Genomic DNA, 27,610 nt, shown 5'->3' on the forward strand with positions numbered 1-27,610 from the left:
TAAATTCATTAATTAAAAAAAAACCAAAACAAACATGATATACACACACTTCTTTTTTCAAGTTTAACTAAATTTACAGAGCTTTCATACACCAATGTAACCAACCCTTTATTTCCTCCTAGTTTGAAAATTACTAATGTGACATGCTGTGTATTTTAAACTCTGAAGAACCAGTACTCAATATTTATGTATTTATTCCATGCTTGACACTTTTCTTTACTTTTCATTTCAAATTCCCTGACAGAAACCAAATGATTTATATCCCTGCTAGTTTCAAAAACAGTAAAATTTCTAAAAAAATAAAACCACCTTAAACACATGGTATAAAGGAGTGAGTCAGCTTTAAAAATATTTATGCAGTGCTCCTTAAAAAAATAGCATTAATAACAGTAATGCCTGTGAAAGCTCCACCCATTTTATTAATTACAATTATTAGTAAAATTACATCTCCCTGTTATTTTACCATTCAGAAAATTGTTTGGCTTCCAATCTAAATCTGTCCATGTTATTTTAAATAAGTTTAAACCCTTTATGAACCGATATTGTTCCCTGTAGGTGCACCCAGTCAATTCATGGAAGTTTCCCACTTTCATAGGTTTTTCAAATCACCTCCCAAGCAATGGGACACTGTCTCAGAGTCTCCATACAGAAAAAATACAGCTAATAGAGGCCTTCTATGTATCAAACGAAAAACCTATTCAATTTAGTCAGGCAGTATAAAGCTAAAAAAATTTCAATTTAACATAATACCATAATTCAGAAACACTTAAAATAGGGTGTTAAAGTTCATGAGTCTAGGCAGACAAAATAAGTCAAAATCACGTAAAACAAGAACTGCACCATATTTAAGTAGAGTAAGACCCCTCCAAAGCACTTCTGTAATGTCAACAGACCAAAGCATAAGGGAAAAGCAAGCTAAGTCTGACAGTGGAGCTCATCTGCAAAGATTGCATATGGCCTTTAGGCAAGGCTACCACACCCCACCCAAAAATGCAATGACTACTGAGTATCTGTTCATTCTATGAAACCCATGGAGCCCAAAGGAATGCAAACACATAAAACCTTACTTCACTGAATTCAGTATTAAAATAAATTTAGAATTGAATCTAGTAGTGACATTTCTTTATGAATTCCAACTCCTCAAAGTTTTTCTTTTTGCACTGTATCTCAGTCTAATTGTAGGAACAAAACTCCAACCCAACTCTTCATAGAGAAGGTTTCACATCACTACCTCACTACATGATTGCTCAGGTTATACATCTGTGTCTCTGCCCTCTCCTCAGCTGTGCTGGGCAGAGGAGAGGCAGGCAACAAATTATCTCCAGATTCTCCAATGATATGAGTATCTTGCTTTTTAACTGAAAGTATACAGTGCTTTCCAATGAATAACTCTTGTGCTCCTTATGCATGGGCTGGAGTTGTAAAGTAAGTGACGGAATGTTGACTTATTCTCCCTTAAGTTAGTGAGAGATTTTATTCAAATTTTACCTGGTGTGGGACTTAGAAGTTTCTAATCTCATTACCCAAGAAGTACAACAAAACCTACATAAATTACATTTCCATTTGTATTCTTTAACAGATTAATTAATTTCAGTCAATTTTCTATCATCAGCTACTTCACCTGATGGCAGATACACTTCATTCATTAATAACCCAGACCGGCTAACAAAATAACAAAGGAAAAAAAGGGCTAATGGCTCTAAACCTGAGAGAAAAGAACAAAATTGCCTTACGTACATATTTTTAAATTTTCTTGCAGTAATAAGTCACACACAAAACACTTGCACCTTTCTTTTGGCACAATTAATATTTAAGAAGTCCTTCAAGTCTTAACTCAAAGAGCTGCTTTACTGAGTATTGTCTACTGAAATCCACAAAAAAATTGAAACATTCTTTCAAAAGCAACAAAAAATTTACAATTGTACACAAAAAGTCTTGAATTTTATTGAAATTTCAAGTCTTGTATCAAACAAAAGCTTTTTCTTCAGACAAAAATATTCTCTTGGTGTCCTCCAGATACCAGAAACTCTGAATTGGTCCATTAGTGATGCTGCTTTCTTTGTCATCTTCACAGAAGTCCACAAGGTTGAGCTGTTCCACCATTAGGTCTTATTTTATCGTGTGAAGGAACGTACATGACGACCTCTTCCACTGCCTCCACTAACAAACTTTCCTCTTGAGCCACCACTGCTACTACTATTAGCACTTGTCCAAGACGGTCCAATTCCTCCGCGGCCTCTGGAAGCACGATCGCGAGGACTCGGTCGGTAGCCTTAAAGCAAAGAAAAGTATACTCAGTTGGAAAAAAAAAAAAAAAAAAGCCCTAGGCGGAGAAGCTGCTGCGAAAGCGTAAGAAACAAAAAGAGGATGAGATACAAACAGCGTCTGTTTCCTCCTTTTAATTTTCACTTTTCTTTTAGGCAAGCACTGCTGCTTTAATTGCGCTATGATTACCATGGAGGTACGAAGACAACCGAATGACAAAAGTCTGAGTGCAAAATTAAGATTCTGCGATCAAGTGTTCAATTCAGCAAGTTCTATGGGTTACAGGGCAGGTCGTATGAAAGCACGTATTTGACACAGTCTCAGTGACAACTGTTCATATATGCTTAAAACATTTGCTGAATTTCAAGGTGTCTGCAGCATCCTTGCATGGTTTCATTTGTAAAGCAAAAATGAAATTCAAGGAATTCTCTATAGTTCGATGCCCATATGAATACCATGTACCTGCTGAACTTAATGGTCTCAGTGGTGGCAGTGGACCCCTGTTAAAATTGCTTTGACCACCTCTACTGTCATTGTAGGTTCCCCTGGGCGTACTCTGTGCACTCCAGCTTGAGCCTCGAGCGCCCTCACGACGACTGTAATTTCCTAGATAGGGAGAGAAAAACCAACACACTGTTGAGCAAACATCACTGGGTTTGGGTTTTTTTCCATTTCAATCTTCACAGTACTCAGGGCGGTAACATAATATTTGCACAATTTAAATAGATAAAGATACTCTGTATCAACATACCCACAGTATTCCAACTTGAAGTCTACAAATTACTCTATTCTGCACAGAATCGGGGGAACAGATCTATTTATCAGGCAAGGACTCAAGTTTAAAAGAATTCACATTATCTAGTGTATTAACACAGATTATACTTTCAGATTTTGAGGTGAAGTAAATCCTAGTATTTGTAAGTTTATAAATGGAAGCCTTTTCTGTTTCTACTTTGCAAGGACTTGCCCTAATTATGGGATGGAAGGAAAAGGAATGCAATCTTGTCTATGTATGAAAGAAACTTAACACTCTGTAGGCTACAATCTCCAGGTTCACTGAAAATTTCATCTTTTTATTCCAAAGCCTCATTTTAACCCAGATATGTACTGTGTTGCTTGATTTCAGGAACTACCATGTCACAAAAGGCAGGGAAGCACTCCAACAGTTTCTAAAACAGATGACTCCTTTTGTAAAAAAGGGGCAGAGAGGCAGCATGGGAATTCACAGCCTTGTTTCAATTGCACAGCTTTGGAGGTTCTCACCTTCAAGAGAGCCTTTCCTAGTGCTAAACAACTCATTCCAACAACACTGCTTCAGGAAGATCTCACACTGGGGATGATGAACTGCTAGGAAATTGGGTTAGTATTACTGAAGCAATTTTAGCATGCATTTACTCCAGTTCTAGTACAGGAACCAACATACCTTTTGAAGCAGGTGGTGTAAAGAACCTGTTCTGACTGTGAAAAGCTCCTCGTCCTCCACGATTCCCTGAGAACCCACCACGCGAAGAAATCTTCTGTGACACTTTTGGTGGCCTTTTGGCTGGTGGTATCCCATCTGGAGCAACCACTTCTTTGCTCTCTGCAGCAACAAAATCATCCACATGCATGGAGGGCGGCCTGCTTGTGTTCTGTTTCCTCTGACGGAAGATATCGTGTGGTCGAATTCCTTGTCCAAATCCTCCCCTTCCTCTTCCTCTGGGTGGTGGCACAACATGAGCTCTCTTTGCAGGCTCTATGTACTCAGATTTCCCACTGTCATGACAAGCCATGAGTTAGTTAATGTAACACTGTACTACTGATGGTCAGGCATTCTCCATATTGGAGATGCAATTTGAAAGGTATTGGACATTTTGACAACATACAAATCAGTGCTGAAGACACTGTTAACTCATTGAACTCATTTTACCTTGAAGTTATGAAGGTCTCATGCTTGTGCTTGCCGAGCTTGAAGCCTTTTGTGGTTTTTGTGCGTCCAGGAGATGATGGTTCTGACAAAAATGACCTCTCCAATTCAGCTTGCAAGTCAAAGTCACTGCAGCCCTTCTCTGACAGTTCAATTAAATCAACTTTTACCTTCAATGAGAGAATTTAGTTTTATCAAAACAGTCATTACTAGCACCTCCAAAAAACAAAAAGAGCAGCAGTAACAAAACAAAACAAGCAGCAGAGCTGCAGCAAAATTATCTTGACTGATCTGAACACAAAAGCAGTGAAGGACATAGCTCTCAAATATGAACATCTGTCTTGTCATTTAATGACCTGCAGTGGGATAATTCTCTTGCTTAAGTTACAGCCCTATAAATTTATAAATGTCACTTGTATACAAGAATCAACCATTCTGGTTTTGCTTAAGAAATTAAAACACAACTATATTGCACATTAATTAAAAGAGTAAAACTAAAAAAAGAATAAAGGCAATGAAGTCAACAGAAACTGATTATTTCTCACACAAGAAATTAAGACACTGCCAATTCCTTCGTTTTAAAAAACCAAGAATGCAAATGTATTTTTCACTATTAGCTTTAAAGTTTAGATAATAAAAGTTTCAAAAACTGTGAAAAGCTTTTGTTCATGTAGTTTCATTTACTACTGCCATGTTTCCCACTTTTGTCACATCACAGCAAAGATTTAAATTTTAAAAAGTGTAGCTATCAGGCTTTTGTGGATATTACTGCAATGACAGAAGACAAGCAATGAGAAGAAATTAAATCACATTCTTTTCTACATTTAATACAAATTGATGAAAAGCCTCAACAGCAGTGCAAAAGCAGTTTGGGACTGACACAGAAACTGTTCCCCTAGGGTAGTGCAAAAGGTCCTGATTTTGTAGCTGCTTCCAAGTCAACCTGAAGGCATTTGATAGCCCCTTTACCAAATGCCAACCTCTCTATCTGGGTCAATTTAGAAAGGTGAGCTCAGGGAAACAAACCATTTGGCCATATGAATTTCTGATGCTACTAGTTCAGATTAACCCTCATTCTTAAATTCACTTCAGATATGTTAATGAAGCCTTTTACCATATCCAAGTCAGTGTCTATTTCTTCAGCCTGAAAGGGTGAGAACCACATGGACTTCAGCTGGTCATCCATCACATCTGCCAACACGTATGTAGTCCTACAACAAAACAATGCCCAAGGCCTGTTTGGTTATGAACCACAACCAACTGCAAGCGTACACAGCACCACAGAACCTGGGGTGAACATTGCTGCCTTACCCTTGATGCTTATATGACATTCAATACATTGGGCCTAGTGGGTAGTAGTGACAACAGTGCTGTTTAGATCCTGTTTTTAATATAGTTAATTTATGTATGCATAAATTACTCCATTTTCTTAAGTAAATCACAGGTAAGCTGACACACTTAACCATTTTACCTGTTGTTAAACAAATTCTGAAGAGAGTCTGGTGCAGAAAGAGTAGGCTCAACATCTTGGTCACTCAGTGGACAAGAATCACCTGCTGATTCCAACATCTGCCTCACTCCAACAATGTTGTCCAGTAAGGATTCAAGGCCATCATCTTCCTTAGAACGATCCTATGTCAACACAGAACAAGTCAGAACTTCTCTTCCTCCTCAGAGAAGGAAGCACACTCTGCTTATTTATACAAAAAGGGGGAAGGTACTATACAACAGTCTATCCAGCCACAAATAGTGAAACCAAGACACCCAAGTACACAAACAACAGCAGAGAGCTCCTGGATGTGATATTATACCACGTCACCACACACACATTCTAGGTTTCATTCCCAGTTGATGCAATATCTGTTATAACAGTCCCAAGGAAGACATTGCCCCAGGTTTTATTTAAGAAGCTTTCTGTTAAAGCATTCCAATGTCTGCTGTTTCTCATTCAAAACAATTGTGGCTTTTAATCTCTTACCATAGATGTAGGCAGCCAGGGAAGGGACAGAAGGGAATATAGCACTGGAAAGGCATTTGTGATCAATAGGCTGTGAAGCAGCTGTTTCATGGACTCTCTTAAAGTAGCCATCTATTGCATGGCTGCCATCAGTTACACAGAATCAGATTTGAATATTAGTTTGCAGTTTTAATCACAAAAAGTTGGATGCATTGAATTTTGCATGTCCTCTAGTCCAATCCCCACCCTCACTGCTTGAAGCAGGACTATCATCAAAGCCAGATCAGGTCAGCCATAACTTTATCCAGCCATGTCTAAAAAAAGTGCCAGTGACGGAGAGCACACAGCCACACTGACCTGTTCAGTGCTTCACTTCTCTCTCAGTCATTAACTTTTTTTTCCCCAATGTCAACCTGAACCCCTCAGAAGCCACAATCTGGGGGCATTGCCCCTCGATTTATCATTTGGAATTACCAAAAGAAGTTTGATTCCACTATCTTTGTTACTATCTCCCCAAATAGCTGTGGGAAACTCTGAAATAGCTCCTGCACCCTCTTAACCAGGCTAAACAAGCCCAGCTTCTTCCTTCTCTCTCTCTGTAGCACATGTGCTGTAGGTCCCTGACCACCTTGGTAGAACCCTCTCCAGTCTCCCCAGGTCTCTCTAGAACTTGTGAGAGGGCAAAGCTGGCTAAAGGTGAACACAACACTCTACATGAGAGGTCAGCAGCATCCTGTGGAGGGAGACAGTAAGGTCCCTGGAAGTGCTGACCATGCTCCTTCCAGGATGGCTCAGAACACACTCACTTGTTTCTTGGCAGCCCACATCCAACCTATCAACCAACATAACCACCCAGCCCTTTTCAGCCCAGACTGCTATCCTCCTTTCACTGCAGACCTTTGCATTTTTCCTAGTAAGTCACACAAACTTTCTGCTAAATCAATCCTAAAGTGTTTATTGAGGTCTCCCTGGATTGAGGCTTTGCTGTACGTCAGATTAGTCACCCCCCATCCTACAAATTCACTGAAGATGTATCCATTTTTCAGGCTTCTATGAAAACATCCAACAATATCCAGCCCCCAGTATTAATTCCACTTGTTACCACCAGTAACATCAAGTAACATCAAGCCATTGCTAAGCCAGGGCTCCTGTTGTTTATTACATTAATAATCTGCTTCACCACTACCCTACACCCTCTGCTGTTGGCATTTGCTGCCTTCCATGACACCATTAACTGCCTCAGATCTTAGGACATGCATACAGAAAACTGCAACATCAACCTGGTTATTTGAATTCTTTTACCATAACATGTTTCTCCAGATCAAGAAGCAGGTTTTCTGGGGTTTCTTCTTTGTTCTGCAGTAGATGTTTTAACTCTGCAGTGGTAAGACCCAGCGTTCTGCCTGGATGGGATCCATCTGTTTCCATAAGGCTTCCATCATCTCCACAACATCCCTGAAATATTTGACAGTTGGGGAATAAGTACACAAATGTTGTATTTGTGGACTGCAAACCCCTTTGAATTCAAACACACATTAGAGCAAATCTAGTAAAATGAGTTACCTCTTGATTTAAAAACATATGATGTAAATTATTTTAACGAAGTACATTTCAACAGGCAAGTTTATATACTGCATCAAGATGAAAGCAACCCTTTCCCGTAAAAGATGAGGTCTGTATCACAGAATTAACAAGTATTTTATAGTCCTTTCTATACTACATATCAGTATAGCAACTCTCTAACAGGATGCTGTGAATCTAAAACTGGGACACCACAGCATACTATTCACTTAGGAAAGTGAATAGTAGGAAATCAGTATGAACCGATAGGCTCTTCTTCCCGCTGAAAAACCCTCTTACTAACTAAACATACATTCTGCCCAGCTCTCACAGATTTCATTAAAAACTAAATAAAGATGGCACTGACACTACTGATGGAAAAGCCTTACCCAGCAATCTGCAGAATCAACTGCTTTCTGAAATAATTGTTCCTGAACATGTCTCACACCGCAGGTTTCAGAGAAGTGCAGCTGAGTTTAAGTATTCAATACATATTCACTTACCAGCGTATCAGAGTTTAGAATCTGCCGCATAAAATCCAAAAATGAAGAGGCGAGTTCACCCGTGTCTTTGCTGAAACTAGTTATTACTCGCTTTAATACAGTGTACAGAGCATTGCTGTGTTTTCTTAGAGAGCTGTTTGAAAAACAAAGAGAGAAAATACTTTATTAGTACATACATTGTTACCATTCCACCATAACTAGTTATAAGGAAAATAAACTTGGCAAATTTTACAAGTATCAAGTTGATCTTTGATTACAAAGCTGGAGCTTCACTATTTTCTCTGTACTAGACTCCCATTTTCACCAGTACCCTCTGCATTTATTTCAGACTGCACATACACAGCTATATATACTACCTCCAAAACATTCAAAAAATTATAATTTCATCTTCGGCAGAAAAGGGACTGAAGTACTGAAGTACAGAAATATGTGTTTGCACAAAGACCTTATGTATGAAGCAGGATCATGCTTGCAGCTACAATTTCACTGCATACCATGATGCCTAACTGCAGAAAACAAACTGTAAAGGCAACACAGAAATAGCAAGGCTGTGCACTGAAGCTGACATCTGGACACATGGGATCATAGAAAGAACAGCATCTGTAACTTGCTAATTTTTCATTGGTGGTTGTATGGCTTCTTACATCCAACAGCACTACTTAAAGTGCTTTGAACAACACTGTACTGACAAGGCTCCTTTTTCTCTCTGCAAACCTCACCTTTTTTGCCTCTGCACCTCAACTTCAGCAAACAGAAACAGGTCCAAACATAGAATAAATAATCCAGTGTCAAAATAACACAATATGGTCCAATGCACGTATATGTTCTGTTCCAAGTGAGTGGAGTTAACAAAAATAGTTTGGAAAAAAACAAACTCATTTCTAAGGCCTTAATTGTCTGGAGGTCAGAACACTCGGGGAAGTACAAACTGAATCTCCTAAAAATAGAGGAATTACAGACAGTTCTCCAGTGTTCCAGATGAGAGCTCTGTGAGTGTCTCAAAAAGGAAAGAACAAGAGCACTATATCTCATTCGAATCCTCCAGGCTTGGAGTGGGGAAACAGACTGTACAAACCTTTTTTCAGTGCTTTGTTTGCTTCTCGAAATAAAGTGCTTCTGTGTGCATACTGCAGAAATTACTCAGAGTGTGAAGGAAGACCAAAATACTGAGCAAAAAACTGAGGTCCCAAAGAGAAACAAAAGCTTAGGTGCCTTATCCTCAACATTTTCTACTAAGCATGTAAGAAATTATTTTGCACTACAGAAGTTTTTAAACAATTTTAAGCTGTCAGTGATATCATAAAATACCATACCTCTTCAAGTGGTAGAAGCCATAGTCATGCTCTGTAAGGAACATCATTGTTCGGATGCATGTCAGCAGACAACTGTAACTGCTCTCAGAATTCATTAATGTTTCCATCAGACAGTCACAAATTAAGGGCATCAGCTCTTTGCTTGGTAAGGAGTTGGAAAGCTGCTCTAATTCAGACACAGAGCCTTCTGATGAACTTGGTAAAATAAGTGCAATATCCTAAAAGAATGATTATTACACACATAGTAAAAATGCATTCTGTATGCCTGTAGTAAGTATAAACCATACATGAAGTCAAAAGCACTGAGTTCTTTCACTATCCCTTTATCATCTTATTCCAGTATTTCAGTTATTACTGACCAGCAAAATACTAATCTAGAGAATTCTTTTTATGCAGTTCTGTTAAGGGTTACAAACCATTATTTATTTCTAAAACATAAAAGATTCAAATTCTGAAATATTGTAGCAGAGCCACAAACAAAAGCCAAACAGTCATTGGGTACCATACACAGTTTCCTGCCTAGGTAGTCAATGCGTCCCTCAATCTCAAAACACTGGTCAAAACACAGGAAGAGGCTGAAGTCCCTTGGCTGGTTCAGCCTACAGAAGAGAAGGCTGAAGGGTGACCTGACAGTAATCTACAAGTGCCTCAAGGGGAGCAGCAGCAGGGCAGGTGCTCTCCTCCCTCTGGTGACCAGCAGGACACAAGGAAATGGAATGAAGCTGCATCAAGGGACGTTCAGGTTGGACATTAGGAAAAGGTTCTTCACTGAGAAGTTGGTCAGTCACTGGAACAGGGTCCTCAGTGATGTGGTTAGGCACCAAGCCTGTCAGAGTTCAGAGAGCACCTGGATGACACTCTTAGTCATGGTTTAGTTTTAGATATTACTGCAAAGGACAGGGAGTTGGATTTGATGATCCTTATGGGTCCCTTCCAATTTGAAATATTATTTAATTCTGTGGTTCTGTGAAAATTAAGAGGCTGCAGACACCACCTAGGAAGTCTAGCACCTACTGTCACTTCCATATTTTACATAAAATAAAACAAGACTGATTTTCACAATGAATTTGTATGGGCAGAGAGATCTTGTTTATATGCAAATGGCTGATTATCTCTACTGACCAACAACATCCAAACGTCTTTTGTGTAACTGGGTAAGCACTAGATCAAATAAATACATGCACTAGTGACACAAATAATGACATGCAAATCTGTGCACACGTTAATGAGAAACTACCAAGGCTAGTCTATAAATCAGTTTTCAACTAACATTTCTTATCTTGCTCTAGAGAAACTTCTGCCTTTTTTTAATGGAGGAGTTTTATGGTACCAGCATAGCATACACATCTTTATATTTGGAATACATTTTCAAGAGGTTTCAGTTAGACCCCTAAGAGATACATATATTTTTAACTAGGTAAGAAGTGAACAGTGACAACTCAAGTTTTGTCAGTGGCCCACACGGAGAAATTACATCCATCTCAGCCGATAGGAGAGGCAATCTTTGTGCCATTCAGTTTCTGGTCTCTGATGAGCTACCAGAACAGTGGAAGACAAGTCATGAAATGGAAAGCATTTACATTCAAGACCAAGAAGGCAGTAAATCTGCCAAAGCAGCCAACCATGCACACTTTTTCTTCTCGTGTTTTAACAATGCTGATTATTTTTAATTTTGGAAAAAAAAAAGGTACTTAAGAAACAATCTCATTTAATTTGTCTGCTACAATAATCAACACACATTATGCATTAAATATAGAAAATACCTGATCACAGAGGGACTGCAAAAGGGAAGTTACATATTCAGCACACTGTTGATGAGTGACATTGTCCCCAGCTGATCGCATCAAAGCCAAGAGCTCCTGGAAAACCTCTGCATATTTTTCATCTCCTTTATTAGTTCCATTGATAAGATGCAAAATAGCCAATTTACAAGCTTTATGTGAAGCCAGGGCGTCCAATAAAGCGAGCAATCGAGTGGTCTGTCCAGTGTACTGTTTCTCTTTATCTTCTGTGTTGCTGAAAGGGTATCAGTGCACTGTGAAAAAGCTGTTTTAAAGTGATCTAAGAAACTATAGAAACAACCACCACAGGAGTCATATAATTCTGCATTTTAGAAAAAAATCCACCTAGTCTGCATACTTAAACTTACAGTTCCATTTACTTTTTGCAAACTGCTCAACTTTCACTAAAGAATTTCTGGTCACATCATAAATTAATTAATCTACTATGCATTTAACACACTGTAGGGCATCTAATTGAGTAAGATAAATATGCTTTTATATAAACGGTATCTCTGTGGATAACGGTGCTTTTAAAGGAAGAGCACTCATTGTTTCAAAACCCTCTGAATCTCTATCATTCAACTTCCTCCAGTTTACAAACATCTACACATATGTAATCCCAGTATAGCAAACCTTACTGGCCTACTTTTCTTATTCGTGTCTTGCAGGTCCTTAAAAGCACTTCATAGGTGAGATGAGGCTTTGCAAGGCCAGCCTGAAGAAAACCTTCCTAAAATACTTACCACAAACACACAACATGAAACTGTCTACATCACAACTTAAAGGATGAGCTGGTTCTCTGGCAACCTTAAGCATTATCACAACTCAGCACATAGCACCGGACTGAGAATTCATTCAGCCCATAACGAACAGTATTTCCAAAAGTATTTTCCTCCTGCAAAATCTACTCTGCAGAAGCAAGGTGAATTTAACAGTTCATTAACGACATCTTTGCAAGAGAAAACAAAAATACCTTTGCAGGTCTTCTACAATTAGATCCAATACCGTCCTCATGATGAGGAGAGCAGTAGGTGAAGCCAAGTCACACAGCTGAACACAAATACGCCTCAACATATGCTGAATGGGCTGGCAAGACGAACCAGAGAAGGATCGAACGATCTCCTGTATCAGCTTGGCCTGCACGTGGAGGTGCATACTCCACAGCTTCCGGGTGTTGAGTGCCACTGCAATATCATGGGCTTCTATTACCTGCAGGAATAGAAGGGCAGCAGGGTTTTTCCTGTCAATTTTTATGGTAAAACCTGAATTCTATCACAACGTATAAACAAAAACTAAGTATGAGTACTGTCCTCATTAAAAACATGGAATGCCATTTTCACTGTCACCAAACGACAGGACATGATGCCAGTAAATTAGGTATTCCTTCAGGAGCATGGGTTGTCACACACCTTTTATGCTTACTTATGAAGGATCACAAATCCAAGATCCATGGCAAAAGAAAGAAGAGCCTTAATATACCAAGTTCAGCATTCAGAGTTAAATTAAAAGCTTTCAGAGACAGTCTAGATAATCTCACAAGGGACAAAAGAACAACATACGACTGCTAACTTAAGAAAATGCCAAATAATACCAATTTTGTTTCTGCTGAAAAAGACTTATCTACAAAGAATCTGTATGAGCACAAATGCTTTGCAAGAACTTTAATTCATCCTTTCACAAATCTGTTTTTTCCACCACTGCAAAAATGGTCAAAGGATTATAAACAATAAAAATTCTTTAAAAACTAAATACATCTAAATTATACCTGAGTAGTTTGCATCGGCAGTGGAAGAGGCAACAATTCTGAAAGCAGTATAAGTCCAGAGAAAAAGCCTTCAGGAATTCTCAAAATTGAAGAGAGAACTTCCTTCAGCATTAAAGACCAAGTATTGTTCGCCAAAGTTTCCTCAGAAATGGTAAGTTTTTCATTAACACCCTGTGTAAAAGTCAGTAAGATATCAACAATGTCATTCTGGATTTTTTGTTCATCGCTATCTAAGCGGCCTGAGAGAGGAATAGAGCAGAGGAGCATGTGTAAAGAAACAAGTGCTGCAGGAACACGCATGTCCTTGAATTCAAAGGATCCACCCCTCAGCAGTTCTGTTAGCATTGTCTTAAGGAGAGTAAGTGTGCAGCGGGCCATAGAAATAGTAGTAACTCTGTGCAGCGTGGTGCCCATGTTGACATGGAGTCGCCAAGGCTGAATAAGGATGCTGTTCAGCTTCTGTAACACCCGGATGAAGGTGTCCATTCCCTCGGAAGAGAAGAGCTGAATAACAGCAAGGTTCCATTTAAGGTCTTTCTGTTGACCTGTACAGAAAAGAAATAACATTTCTGCATGTCTAATTTCTCCTGTTTCTCACAGTTACACTTTAGCCAGGTTTAAGTAGAAGGCTCAAAGAACTAAGGTTTGTACTTTAACCTGTACAAATACATCAGCCGTACCTTCTACCAGCGGCGGTGGACATGCAATATGACAAAGAACACGAAGTGCAGTGGGAAGACCAACTCCATCTGGGGTCATCAAACTGTCAATATTCTTTTAGGGGAACAGAAAAAGAAAAAAGGGAAGAGCCTGTATTACAAGGAAGGACTTTATGAGTATATTGCTACCTTAGTATTCAAATTCTGTATTTAGTTACTGTAAGTATATCACAAAATTTAAGTTTAATTATTTTGCCTTTTGGAAAGCAGTCATATATAAGGCAGAAACAAAAAAAAGAGCATCAACATTTGCATTGTGATTTACAGGAAGCTAAAAGATTTAAATGATTAGACCTTTGCATTGTACATTTACCTTAGATTTTGTTTCAATAAATGTAACAATGCAAGACCCAGCTTAGATCATAAGCTTTAACAAAAACATCTATTTTGGATAACAGTATGTATTTTTAAATATCATATGTTAATACAAATCTAAGACAAAATACCAGACTACAAAAGGTCTAAGCTTATAGAACATAAGTAAAAGATAGCATCTACTTGTATTTTACTGACCTGTTTGATATATTCAATAAGATTTGGAATACAATTTATTTCAAATCTAAGGTTTTTCAAAGGCTCAAGCCACTTGCTGAGCTCTAGGGAAAAAAAAAAGACTTAAGTCAGCGAATTCATGATCATAAAACCTTTTTCAATCAAAATGTACCTAATTTACACAATAGGTACTAAAGCCAAGTGTGAAATGTGTGAGGCACACTACCTCTGTAGCCAGCTGAAAAGCATCAACAAAAATAAAAGTTTAGAACAGGCAATATATGCACACAGATAAAATTTGGCTCAAGTCAATCTGAAGGCTCAATTAATTTTCATCTCACTATCTACATTATCTGTAATTAAACATTTTTTATGAAAGACACTAAGGGGCACTGTCAGCTAAAGAAAAGAACCCAAACACATTCCCCTTAATGTACAGAATAGGTTTTTTACAAACTGAGTACAAAACTTCTATTAAATGCCCACACGGAGCCAATCTCTGCTCTGTACTCCACTCATGCTAGAAGTCCTTATAGATTATCGGTCTCTCTCTTAGCCCAGAATAACCTGAAAGTCCCAGGTTTTTGGAACAAGAGATTTGAAGATTTAAAACCCATCGTTCCTGAAAGTATTTAAAAGAACATGAAGATCAAGTGGATATGAACTGATGACTCAGACTGTTTTCACAATTTGGTTTAATAAACTAGCCCTGCTTCTCATAAAGCAGTCTGATGATCAGGAGAGGAGTAAAATAAGAGCATGGCAGAGGAGAGATTCAAACTAAAACTTTGAAGAATTCTGATTTCTTCCAGTACATTTAAGTTTTGGAAGAAATTATTGGTATGTCTAAACAAGTAACCAGTGCAGAGCACAACTTTGGACATCAGACAACATTCAGATGTCAGAATAGGCCCCAGCAGGATTTTTCTGAGTGACCCAGGTCTGATCTGAAAGTCAACACAAGCTGACACCAAGACAGAGCTTGGATGTCAAAAGATGTAGTAACAGGGTAACATGGACCACCATGCCTGTTGACCTAGGTGCCTTAAAACAGTCCCAGGATTATTTATTAGTAAAGACCCTGTCAGACTACATCGCTGTCCTGGTTCCAGCTGGGATAGAGCTTGTTTTCCTCCTAGTAGCTGGTACAGTGCTGTGGTTTGGATTCAGCATGAGAACAACATTGATAGCACACTGATGTTTTGGTTGTTGCTAAGTTGTGCGTACCTTAAGTCAAGCACTTTCCAGTGTCTCATGCTCTGTGAATGAGGAGCTGCACAAGAAGCTGGGAGGGAGCACAGCCAGGAGAGCAGACCCAAACTGGCCAAAGGGATATTCCATACCACAGGATGTCACGTTCAGTATGAAAACTGGGAGAGTTGCCTGGAAGGGGCTCATCACTGCTCAGTAAGGGGCTGGGCATTGATCAGCAAGTGGTGGGAAATTACTTTATGTATCACTTGTTTTCTTGGATTTTATCTCTTCTCTCCTGTTTACTACAATTATTATTGTTGTTAGCATTAGTATTATTAGTATATAATATATATCATTATATTATTAGTATTATTATATGTTACTCCTTTTCAATTATTTAACTTCTTATCTCAATCCTTGAGTTTTACTTGTTTTTCCCTGATTCTCCTCCTCATCCAGCTGGGGGTGGGTGGGGGAGTGAGCAACAGTGGTGTGGTACGTAGTTTCCAGTGGGGATTAAACCACAACAATAACAAGAGTGAACAAAAATAAGATTAGGCTCACTGACTAGCTAGTCCACTTTTACAGAAATTTGCTCTCCTATTACCAACACAGTTTGAATAACTTCAAACTTCCTCTAATTATCCAAAATTCATGGTAGCTATTTTACTTGCAAAATAATTTAAGTATAAATAATTTCCTATTTAACTCTCACTAAGAGAAAAAAAATTACATATTATCTCAGTGACTCAACTGATCAGATGCAACTGGAAAAGTAATTTCATTATCCAAACCAGACAACTGTGAAGCACCAATTATCCACATAAAAAAGATTTCTTCTATACATTCAAACAATTCAGTTGATAATTACACATACTGTACCTTGCAACTTGGTGTTATTTTCGTCTGCTTTACAAAGCTTCAGCAAAGGTGCTGAGTGCTGTTCCAGCATTTGGACATCACTGGAAGACTGTACCACCAGCAAAACAAGGATGCAGGCATAATTATAAGCAACTGACTTCTTAGACTTTGAGTCTCTGAAACAACAATAAGGAATTTCTTTAGATCTCAGCTAATACAACTGGATATCTGTTAGATTTTCATTATCTGACCCCTAAAAATCTATGTACAGAACTTCTACCTTCAACAAGGATTGCCCCACATAATTATCAATGAAAGAAACCCAGACAGTTTCCTCCTATGCTTTTTGGTGAGTGAACACTTTCTGCTACATTATACACATTCATATTTACTTCAGCATCAACAAACCATGAGATCCAGCCAAGTGGCATGCAAATATTTTTCTGTAACTTCATCTGTTTCACAAATCATTTTAAAATCACTGCTACCTAAAGTAGTACAACTGCCCGTCCAGAGAAAACAATGACTGTATTTAACATTTACAAGAACTTGAAGAATTGAGAGATCCCCACCCCAGAGTAGTGTATACTCTGTGTACCCAGTCAAACCTTTTGTTCCACAGGCAACATTTTATGCTTGAATGAAAACTGCCTACTTACTGATTTTTTCATATAACCAAAAGTCTGCCCTACATATATTACAAGAACTTTGTTGATGACCTACACAGATTTGGGGTATTAAATACTTGATTACAAATGACAGGCCTGATTTTGTATTACATTCTTCTACTTAAAAGTTGTTCTGGTTTTAAATAAAAACATCATGATCTAAAAGAAAAATATTTTAGATGTACTGAATTATTTATAAAAGATAGATACTTTTAAAATGAAAAAAAACTACAGGAAATAAATAAATGCATACATTACCCTAAAGCTTCTTTGGAATAGTACTCCATTAAAGTAATAAGACTTTGGAGATTTTTTTCTAGACTGAATACATGAGCTACAGCAGATCTTCCTACAGGGTTAAAGGTGATCAAGTAAAGGTTGTGAAGTGTTCCCAACAGATCTGAGTGGTCAGTCTCCTCGCTGGCTGTGCATCGCTGGAAGTGGCAGAACAATTCTGAAATGCACTGTAATGTCTGTGTTGAATGCAGGAGCCACAGGGCAAAAGTATCCTCGTTGGCACCATCTGACTGCAGACCTTCCTCTTGATCTGGATCAGAAAACTGACAAAGTGCTCTAACCAACAAGTTTGTTGCTTCATGCTCAGAAATAAAGAAAAGAAGACCCTTCTGTGACTGTGCCAGGAAACGCAATATATCTCGGACAGCTTGAAGCACACCTGGATGTGCACCTGTCACTGGAAGAGACAGCAGCAAAGTAATGCATTCCAAGAAGTGGTGACTATGAAGGTATCTGAAAAAAAAAATCAAACCAAAACCAGGAAAAGAATCAGCAATGCTACAAATATTTGTGCACACTGCACAATAACATTATATAAAACTACATACCTCCTAGCTTCAGTACTTATTGCTGTGTGGACTACAAGAAATAATAACTAATTATGAAGTAGTACAAAATTTAAACCTTACAAAACATAATTGCTATATTATTTACAAGAAATAAATCCTAGAATTCTGATCTTCATTAAAAAACCCCAAACAAAAAAAACCTCAACCCTATATACACACAAAACAGGACATTATATTTCATTAAATCTGCTGCATCTGAATTGTCATCAATGCCAGATCCAATGTTTTAAATGTGCTAGGAAATCAATCATTATAGCATATCTAGCAGTGATTTTTGAACACTCTTTGTGTGTAGATACTTGTATTCAGCCATGACCAACACAACTATTACCAAAGACATCTGTCAGCATTTAGAGAAATACTTTCCAGACAGAAACTTGCAAACAGAGAAAGAACCCATGGGATGTTTTAACTGGCTGAAGGCAGGCAGGCCTCAGCTCCTCTGCCTGTGCTGTGTAACAGTGAGCTACGCTGACACAGCCGCATGACTTCTGAGTCTGGCTTGCATCTTGTCACCTCAACATGCAGACTGAGGGATTCCAGACCTATTTTATCCATACATATAGACATGCTCCAAAATGACAAATGAAATACCCTATGTTTACAACCATTTTCAAATTGGACAGCACCTAGCACAACTGGTCAGCATCTATGAATGCAACTGAAGAGCAAGCATGTTACCAGTAATAAGGAGATGTTGACTTCCGGCTAGGTGCATTCTAGGTTGATAGAAAGCCAACAAAATAACAGGTACATTAACTTATCAAACTCTCTCAGACTTCAAATGCACAATCTAGAATCTTCCAATAAAGAATTAAGTGAAATATCTAGCAAAGTGTTATTCAACAAAGTCACCCCTGAAATACATCTCTACCAAGCTGGATGAAATACACCCTAGAAATTGAATTTGCAACTGCCATACCTAAACAGGACAGGGTAAGGATCATCCCTTTCTGGAGGGCCTGTAATGCGTGCCATGGTTGGGAAAGATTTCACAGGTGGCTGAATCATCGTATGAGGAGCAGTTTCCATCAAATGAAAGATCTCTTCAAGAAGACTAACAAGTTTTTCCATCTCTCCTTCACTTATATTAGAAGATTCCAAAAGATGATCCATGTCCATAGGAGCCTCCACATCATTTTCATATTCTTGGTTGGTTCTTTCAAGTCCTGCCAAGTCCTGGTCCTGCTCTGGCTCTGTGTGGTTAGGAAGAGGAGGAGTGTTCTCTGCTAACTGATCAACCACCTTTTTAATGTCTGACAGAATCTCGTAGAAGTGACATTTCTGGAGAATTGCAGAACCAGCTGTAACAACTCGCACAGTCTGATCTAACAGTATGAGTTCCAGGAGTTTCTGATAACCACTTTTTTCATGTACATCCGCGCCGCCTCTTAGAAACATTTCCATTCCCTCAGTCATACTAATGACACTATCCAAAGCTTTAAAAGCATTAAGTTTAAGGGAGGATGATACATGATCTGCAAACAACAGTTCAAACAACACATTAATAACTCCTGCCTGCAAGAGTGCCGTTATTCCTTGAGTCCCACATTCTCCTAATGAAGATACCAATTTTGTCCCAGCTTTGAGTTGTCGAACGTTCAAAGCAATGGGCTGTTTGAGAGCCACCTGAAGGTTTAAAGCTTGAAGGGTCCAGTCTACTAGCTGGGTAATATAGTCTTGCTTTGTGTCTTTCACCAGCAGGTAGCTCAATTCTTTTACTATTAAACTTGGAATTTCTTCTAATGCAGTGACCCACTTTGCACCCCTTTCCTCTTGATATAATTCCAACAGTTCAGTTAATTTAACTGAGCCTTCCACTGCCCCTGAATTTTCTTTTTCTGGGTCTTGGTCCTTTATTTTAGCAACTTCATTTTCAAACACAGTCTTGTAAGGGCAGCTGAAGTATAAAAGTGGTCCAAGCTCCTTTTCAAAAGGTTCATATGTCACAGGAGGCACAGATGCCAGATCCTCAGGAGTATATTCAATATCAAAGCTTGGATATTTAAATGTTTCACGTTCCAGATCAGCAATTACATCTTCATCGCTTGAAATCTGCTCATAGCCATCATCTCCTAAAAAGAGAAAGATTAAGTTACCAAATCAGCTATGAATAAACCAGATCATAACTTCAGAGAATATCTTCCAAATACAAAGTAATGATTTATTTTATACAAATATTACTAGCTAGAGAACAATCACACTCCAACATACAAAAAGCCTTCTCTTTCAAGATATGAGTGAAAGCCCCATCTGACAGGTTTTTTTATGTAATAATGGAGTCATTTAAAAGAATGTATAAAGCAAAAAGTTTAACTAGAGTACACATTACTACAAGTATATTGTCCAATTTTCCTCCTGTGATTGCATCTATCATAAAACTTCCAGCCTGAAATTTTTGCATAGACATGGGTGAGATCTTTAAGTAATACAAGAAGATGGCGACTAACTTTATTACACAAACAATTTCATTTGGTTTTTACTTAAATAATCTTGCACCCCTTTCCTACATTTTTAAACAAAATGTAACAAGACTGAATGTTCATTCTCACCTATACAACTGTATTTATTTTCCTCTATTTATAGAAAGTTTTACTATAAAACAATAAATATTCCACAGCAAAATATTGTTCTTGAGAGAGGTCAGGACCACAGATAAGACAATGTTGCAATAACCAAGGGAAAAATATTCAGTTCCCTTTGCACATATTCTTCATGAAGGTGCTGCCATCAAAATTTCATAAACCTCTATTTTTTTTCTAAACTCTTTACAACTTACCATCACCTTCTTCCTCCTCTTCACCCTCTTCTTCATCATCTTCCTCCTCCTCCTCTTCTTCCTCATCAGCAATACTCTCTACTGTATGACCATCATCATCATCATCATCGTCATCATCCTCATCCTCCTCCTCCTCAACATCCACATCATCATCATCTTCCCCTTCTTCTGGTTGATCTTCCTCTACTTCTCCATCATCAGAATACTGGCTTTCTTGATGAATGGATGTTCGATCAGGAGAAATCGGCTCAAAGTAATCCTCCCTATGGTCCACATCATCTTCTTTTTCCCCAACCACTAAAAATAGATACAAAGTTTCAGAAATAAGAGGATTTGTCTGAAATCCAAAGACATCAAACAGGACTGGCCCTATGAGTGGATCCCATCTGGTCCCGTACACTTGGGCTGACCATTCCCTCCTTGATTATTGAGGGTTCATTCTCCTTCCCGTGTCTGTCTTCCAGCCCAGGGTACCTGGAGAGTGATTGATCTTCCAACTAAATAAAGACTGAGGCAAAGAAGTCATTAACTACCTCAGCCTTTTCCACATCCTTTGTCACCATGTATCCCCCTGCATCCAATAAAGGAGATTCCCCTCAGCCCTCCTTTTTTTTTGCTAACGTATTTATAGAAATATTTTTATTGTCTTTAATAGCAATATATATGTTTTAGCTTTCTGCATCACATATACCAGAGATGCAAAAAAGGCATCTTGAAAATCTTCAGGTGATTTGACTGAACACAATCACTTAGTACAGCAAGACTATGCATATGTAGAGTTCTTAGCACTTTTAACCAATACAGAGACTGGGTAACTTGGCAGATGCTGCAGAATAATGGAGAAGGACAACGGACAGCAGAGTCAACAGAACACTGATATAAAACATGAGCAGCATGTTCAACAGTGCATTGATCAACAGCCAATATTCTCAATCTACTATCTTTTAAAATGATGCAATTTAACGGCCAAAACTTTTTTTTTTCCAAATCCCTTTCCTAAAACTGAATCTGTCCAGCAGAAGTAACAGCAGACAGGAAACTTCACACTGGGAAGGAACACAGAATTCTGCCTCCTCTAAGCAATGATGTGCAGCAAATAAAACACAGTCTGTTCTCATTCTACCTGACACTGGCATAGGTTCATCCTCATCATCATCAGGAGGAGGAGGGCCTGGAGGTGTCCTTGGTCCCCTAGGTTGTGGTCTTGGAGGACTGCCATTGAATTGGTCTTCTTTCTCTCCATCAACTATATTTATTGGGAAAATAAAAACTTGCTTTTAATGAAACCACAGGAATAAAAGCAGAAAATTTTGGGGTTTCAGTGCTACTTTTGACTAGGGAACACCATTGTCCAGCTTTTATTTTATCTTTATTCTGCATTATGTGAGGCAACTTTCCAAAGCCACTTTTGATTAAGTAATTTTTGATGTAAACAAGAACTACATCAATAAACAAGCTTATTAACACTACTGATTTTTTAATATAATACTTGTTTAAAACTTACATGAGTAATTGCCAATTTTGGTTTTGATGCTACTCATATTGCAACTCTATCAATAATATCTGAATTGCTTCTAAAAAAAGTTTACATTTTACTCAACTGGTTTTTACAACTGTTTTTTACTACACATAGTATTCAAATTTTGAAGTCTTCCAGCCATACTTTGAACAATAGTTCTAATTTTAAATCTAAAACCAAAATTGAAGCAGAAACTAGACCATGGATTCTATTCATGGTCGTTCCAAAACCAGTGCTGAGCACTCTTTTGTAATGTACTTTATACCAGTCAGATAAGCAAAGTTAACTACCACTGTGAAAATTTCTTGTTATGATTTTAATACTATTCTAATCACTTTTTTTTTTGATATTCCAATCATCATTTTGATGAGTTCACACAAGTTAAACTGCATTTTGACTATCCAAAGTAACAAGCAACAGATCAAACGAATCACTCTCATAAAAACACTGGATGAGACCCTACTTAAAATCATTCAATATAAATCTAGAAGACCATATGAAACTAAAGACATAATAAAGAAAAATGAAAGCCACTGTAATCTAAAATGTGGAAGAATTGGGGATTTGATTTTCAGATGGGATACTGTAACACTGATTTTTAAAAGAAAAAAGTCTCTGTCTTCCCCCAAGGCTCACCATGTTTTGGATTTCTTTTCAATCCAGGCTGTTGCTGGGGAGGTGGAGGTGGAGGGGGTGGTGGAGGAGGTGACTCTCTCTCATGAGTTATTACCCTGTCAACTGAGCCATATATTGCCAAAGTCAGACAGTTGTACCACCCTCTAAGAACCAATCCATCCGTGTTGACCTGTTTGTTTTTAGAAAAAAAAAAAAAAACACTTAAAGACAACTTCAAAAGAGTTACTCTAGTATCACTGCATCAATATCTGCATAAAAGCCAAAAGAAAAATCCAACATTAAAATACCTCTTTACCCCACATTTTGAAAAGTGAGAAAACTTTAAACACATCAATCATTGCAACAAATAATCTTTCTCTAAAAGCATTAAATTCCTTGCACTATAACTACTGCCTAGGTAGATCCCTAATCTACTACAGCCTATTAATGAAAAAAAAAAAAAAACCAAAACAAAAAATCACAAGACTCTAAAATAAAGAGTATCTAAACTACAGGCAGGTTTTAGGAGAAGGTTTGAAACAACAAACACTTTACACAGTGCTAACACACCACATGCAACCATATTTATACCTAAAAGACAGATATGCAGGGAAAGAAGAGGTTTAAATCACACTGTATTACCTTTGCATTGGGCCTGAAAATAATTGAAGTGTTTTCATCATATTCAAGGCTGTTAAATAAAAGATACAAAGTCATGCTTCATTAATATTAAGCATGTTTCCAGAAATAAAACACAGCACTACTAATCACACAAGCCAACAATAAAACACTGGACAAATACATACTATTAAAAGCAAGAGTGCAAAATCACTTATTTCTACAGAATTCTTTGCATTAATATATATGGGCTCTGTAAATTTAAAAATAACATAAGCTTTTCTTAAATTTTAAGCATAAACCTCTCTCCTTCGAAACAGATCAGAGGAAAAGAATAAGAGCACAAACTAGCAAAGTTCAAACCAAATACAAAAGTCATGGGAGATACAGGATTGTCTATTGTGCATTTCCTGCACTATAAAAATTTTCAGGAAGAAAAGGTAGATAATGAAGTCACACACTAATCTTGAAAGAACTTACCTTCCCAGCCGATCAAAAACAGGGGCACTTGGTTTGCTGACATTGTTGAAAAACAAGTCCAGTTGAAACGAATGGGGGGATGTCTCTCTAGAAACAGATTAGAAGTAAAATTTAATTAGATGGGTTCCTTATCAGAGTAAGCAGGACTACAAAGGAAAAAAAAAAACACAACAAAATTATACTGTTTAACTAACTCCCCAAAATAATTACAAGTTCAGCAAACACATAAATGCATTTTACATTTTTATGTAGGAAGGTCTATTGAGATAGAAAAGTTCAAGAAAAAAATAAGAGGAAGATTTTCCTGAATCTGATACCTGGTATCTTTCACTTACCCATAAGCCCTGTTGTCAGGCAAACTTGTGTGAGCTCTCACTCCTGGAGGAATGACACGGACTTCATTTATGTAAACCACGCATGGAAAACGAACCACATCAATATTGGTACTTTGCTACAAAACAAAGAATAAGCAAAGTCTAGGAAATGTAAAACATGAACAACACCATGTACTTGTGTTCTCTACTAACGGAACTAAGGTTGCAATCTTAATAATAAAATTCAATTCTATAAAATGCTAAACACTGATAAACACAGAAAAATTAGACAGAATGTTAGAGAGAAAAAATGTAATTTAATATAATGTGGGCATTTTTCATATATTTAACACTATTTTTTCATAGAAAATGTTACTGATTTATTTACTTAATTTACTACTTTTATTTGAAAGAATCTTTTAAACAGTAACAGGTTGTTTTCACCAGACAGAAGGTATGTGTGGTGTAATTCTAAACATTAACAAATATCATATTTCAAATATAATATTAGAAATTATAATGGTACTGTAAGCCAATTTTGCTAGACCTGTACAAAAATTCCATATGCTGTGTATTTTTCCAATTTTGCAACACCTGAAAACCTTTAGCAAATATCATTTCTGCTTACCACACAAAAACAGCAAGTATAAAGAATTCTTATACACTCCAAAAAGATGTTTGAGCAAACTAGGAAGTTATTAAAGTTACAGTGGCTTTCCATGTAGCAGCTACCAAAAAATTAATGCTGGAAGTCTCTCACTAAATTCACCACATTAGGTCTTACTGCATTTATCCATCATGTTTACCATATATATGCCCATAAAACAGTACACATATATAACTTTATGTTCAGCTGTAAACATATAAAGACTTTCTTAGCAGAATCATGTTTCCAATTAGCAAACTGAATTAGCAGACTTATAGGAAAAAAAAAACCCAAACCACTGATCTAAGTGTCTACTAACACAACTAAAAATGAAAATTACAAAACAGATTGATCTGCAGTCGAAATGTATCTCTTTCACCACAATCAGAAAGCAAATGAAACCAGCAGAAAGCATGGAAGTACTAAAATTTTTAGAAAGCTAGTAAGCAATGAAACAGGTAAAGTGGAGTTTTAAAAGCAGTTTTTAAGATATGGTTTTGGGCATGTATTACTGCCTACTAACAAGAAACATCTATACAAACATTTTTTAGCACACAATGCAAGACCTTGGCCTATGGGCTGATGTGTTAGAAGCTGGATGGTGGAACCAAAGGAATCCAACTAGGACAGGAGCACAGACACAGGAACAGGGCGAGTGCAGGCTGCACAGAGTGAGGGCTGTGGGAGATCATCTGTGCCTCTAAAAAAGATCTGAGTCATGCGGGAGACTCGGATTTCTGGAGGAAGGGCTGCTGCTGGGAACCCTCATCCCCAGGAGCACCGCACAAATAAAAACAAGTTCCTCTTTAAATGATACAGGATTATACCCTGACAGCCATGCATCAACATCACCAAAACAGCAAGTGAGTTCAATTCATTTTTCCTACTAAACCTTAAGAAAGACCCTCAACAGTAGTTAAACTGCATAGCTAAGCCAAATAAATAATTTTATTCAGAAACACAGCAGTAGTTTTCAGGAACTGTAAGTTCCAGTGCAACACTCACAATCCACATAGCGGAAAAATTAGCGTAACATAAAGGCTTTCAAGAAACACGTAAAATACAGAAGGTCCAGGTTTGGATAATGTCACTGGCAAGAACGAAAGTGACAGAAAATGATTAAAAAATAACAGGATTAAAAATGTTCAAGAGAATATAATGTCCTGGAGAGGTACAAGAGTGGCTACTTCTTCTACCCAGGGGAACAGCAGTGGCTAGCATTCCCTGCCTAACATTGTCTCAAATAGCAGAATTAAAAATACCCATAGGCCTAGCTGATCCAGACAGCTAGAAGACTCCTGAATAACTTTTCAATCGCATTTAATTGCAGCGTGAGCTCAAAATACTCCCTTTTCTTTCCCTAATGCCTATCCATGAACACAGTCGAGTTATTCTATGGCTCTGTAACATCCTTCTCATGTTCCAGTACACAATGACTTTTCCCCTAACAGTCCTATTCTTCCTCCCTGAACAGCACATCGAGTGGAGCCCCGGGCAAACCTGCTGCAAAAACAGCAGTTTCAAAGATGCTCAGGATCCCAACAGCCTCAAAGGGGAATATTTGCACTATCTACCACTGCCAAAAAAGCCTGAAATACTCATTTTGTGCGCGAGGCACGTAAAGGAAATAAATCTAAGGGAATATCTCACAAACACACAAATATCTCTCCTCATCATCAGCTACACAAGAGCATCAGGAATCTCACAAGCGGCCCGGCACGGTCCTCTAGTCGACTTCTTTCATTACCGCCTCCTCGAAGCACGTTTATCTTCTTTGTTTCCCTCTCGCCTCTGCTCCCCATCACCTCTAAATCCTCGCTCCTTTCCCACCACCCTCCGCCCCCTGCCAGCAGGGCCAAGGGCTACCACGACAGCGGCTCGAGCAAGGCTTCGTGTCAGGCGAGGCGGGGGGGAGGCGGCAGCCGCCCCTTGACGGCACCTGCCCCAGGGCTGCTCCTGCCCGACCGCCACCGGGGCCCGCCCCAGAGGGGATTCCGCGCCCCGGGGGAAGGCCCTGACGCGAGCAAGGGGGCGTCGGCAGCAGCCCAGGAGAAGGGAGAGGAGGGAAAGGGAGGTGAGAGGAGCGGCGGACCCGAGCCCCGTTTTACCTCCGCACTCTGATGCTTGAACGTGTCCAGGAACAGAAGCTCGGTGGCAGCATCCGCCGCCATCTTGGCCGGGCCGCGGGAGACGCGCTTCCGGCGCGCGCGCGAGCGCTTCCGGGCCGCGAGGGGCGGGGCCGAGGCTGGGGGCGGGGCCGAGGCTGGGGGCGGGGCCGAGGCTGGGGGCGGGGCCGAGGCTGAGGGCGGGGCCGAGGCTGAGGGCGGGGCCGAGGCTGGGGGCGGGGGCGAGGCCAGAGCGCGGGAGGCGGGGCGGGGGCGGTGCCGCCGCCCGCAGCGGTGTGAGGGGCGGAGAGCCCGGGTGCCTCGGCGCTCGCGGAGTTACAGAATGAGCTAGGTTGGAAAAAACCTCTGAGATCGTCGAGTCCAACCTTGTACCTACTAAAACTCGGGCCGCAGTCGGGGTTGTGAGCAGCGGCGCGGTACCCCCGCTCCCCACAGACCCCAGTCCCCGCTGGGCGTCACCGCAGTCTGCACCGAGCCTTTGCCTCCGCTCGGTTTCACAAGCTCGGTGCTGGCCGATTTCAGCCCCGCCTGAGAAATTTCCTTCGCAGCCTTTCCCGTGCTTAAAACAAACTCTTTTCAGGTGTAAGAAGTTGCCCCTTCTCTCAAGTTCGTGTAGCGCAGCTCCTTTCAACCTTTTCTCGGCGCCAGATGTACCCGTTTAGC

At 39.0% G+C, this 27,610-nt stretch overlaps 1 protein-coding gene across 1 annotated transcript; it reads right to left on the reverse strand.

Moving 5' to 3' along the window:
• Positions 1-38: 38 nt before the first annotated feature.
• Positions 39-27,035, reverse strand: VIRMA (vir like m6A methyltransferase associated). The gene is made up of 24 exons (XM_032129404.1): positions 26,930-27,035; positions 24,197-24,312; positions 23,862-23,948; positions 23,406-23,454; positions 22,785-22,953; positions 21,753-21,875; positions 20,630-20,926; positions 18,773-19,925; positions 17,243-17,734; positions 16,338-16,492; positions 14,283-14,365; positions 13,731-13,824; positions 13,051-13,595; positions 12,259-12,494; positions 11,268-11,520; positions 9,505-9,722; positions 8,192-8,324; positions 7,431-7,583; positions 5,643-5,803; positions 5,286-5,382; positions 4,175-4,341; positions 3,689-4,020; positions 2,728-2,871; positions 39-2,272 (listed from the first exon to the last, which is right to left on the reverse strand). Exons 1-24 carry the CDS (start codon positions 26,990-26,992, stop codon positions 2,115-2,117), a joined length of 5,478 nt encoding a protein of 1,825 aa, XP_031985295.1. The 5' UTR covers positions 26,993-27,035; the 3' UTR covers positions 39-2,114.
• Positions 27,036-27,610: the final 575 nt, after the last annotated feature.

The sequence above is a fragment of the Corvus moneduloides genome, chromosome 1 (assembly GCF_009650955.1).
Source record: "Corvus moneduloides isolate bCorMon1 chromosome 1, bCorMon1.pri, whole genome shotgun sequence".
Taxonomy (NCBI): Eukaryota; Metazoa; Chordata; class Aves; order Passeriformes; family Corvidae; genus Corvus; species Corvus moneduloides.

Excerpts from the sequence above, each read along its gene's own strand:
- VIRMA (XM_032129404.1), bottom strand. The coding sequence starts at position 26,992 with ATGGCGGCGGATGCTGCCACCGAGCTTCTGTTCCTGGACACGTTCAAG. Across the intron at positions 5,383-5,642 it reads CAGAATTTGTTTAACAACAG|GACTACATACGTGTTGGCAG; the intron begins GTAAAATGGTTA and ends GTTTTGTTGTAG. Across the intron at positions 2,872-3,688 it reads TACACCACCTGCTTCAAAAG|GAAATTACAGTCGTCGTGAG; the intron begins GTATGTTGGTTC and ends CTCCCTATCTAG.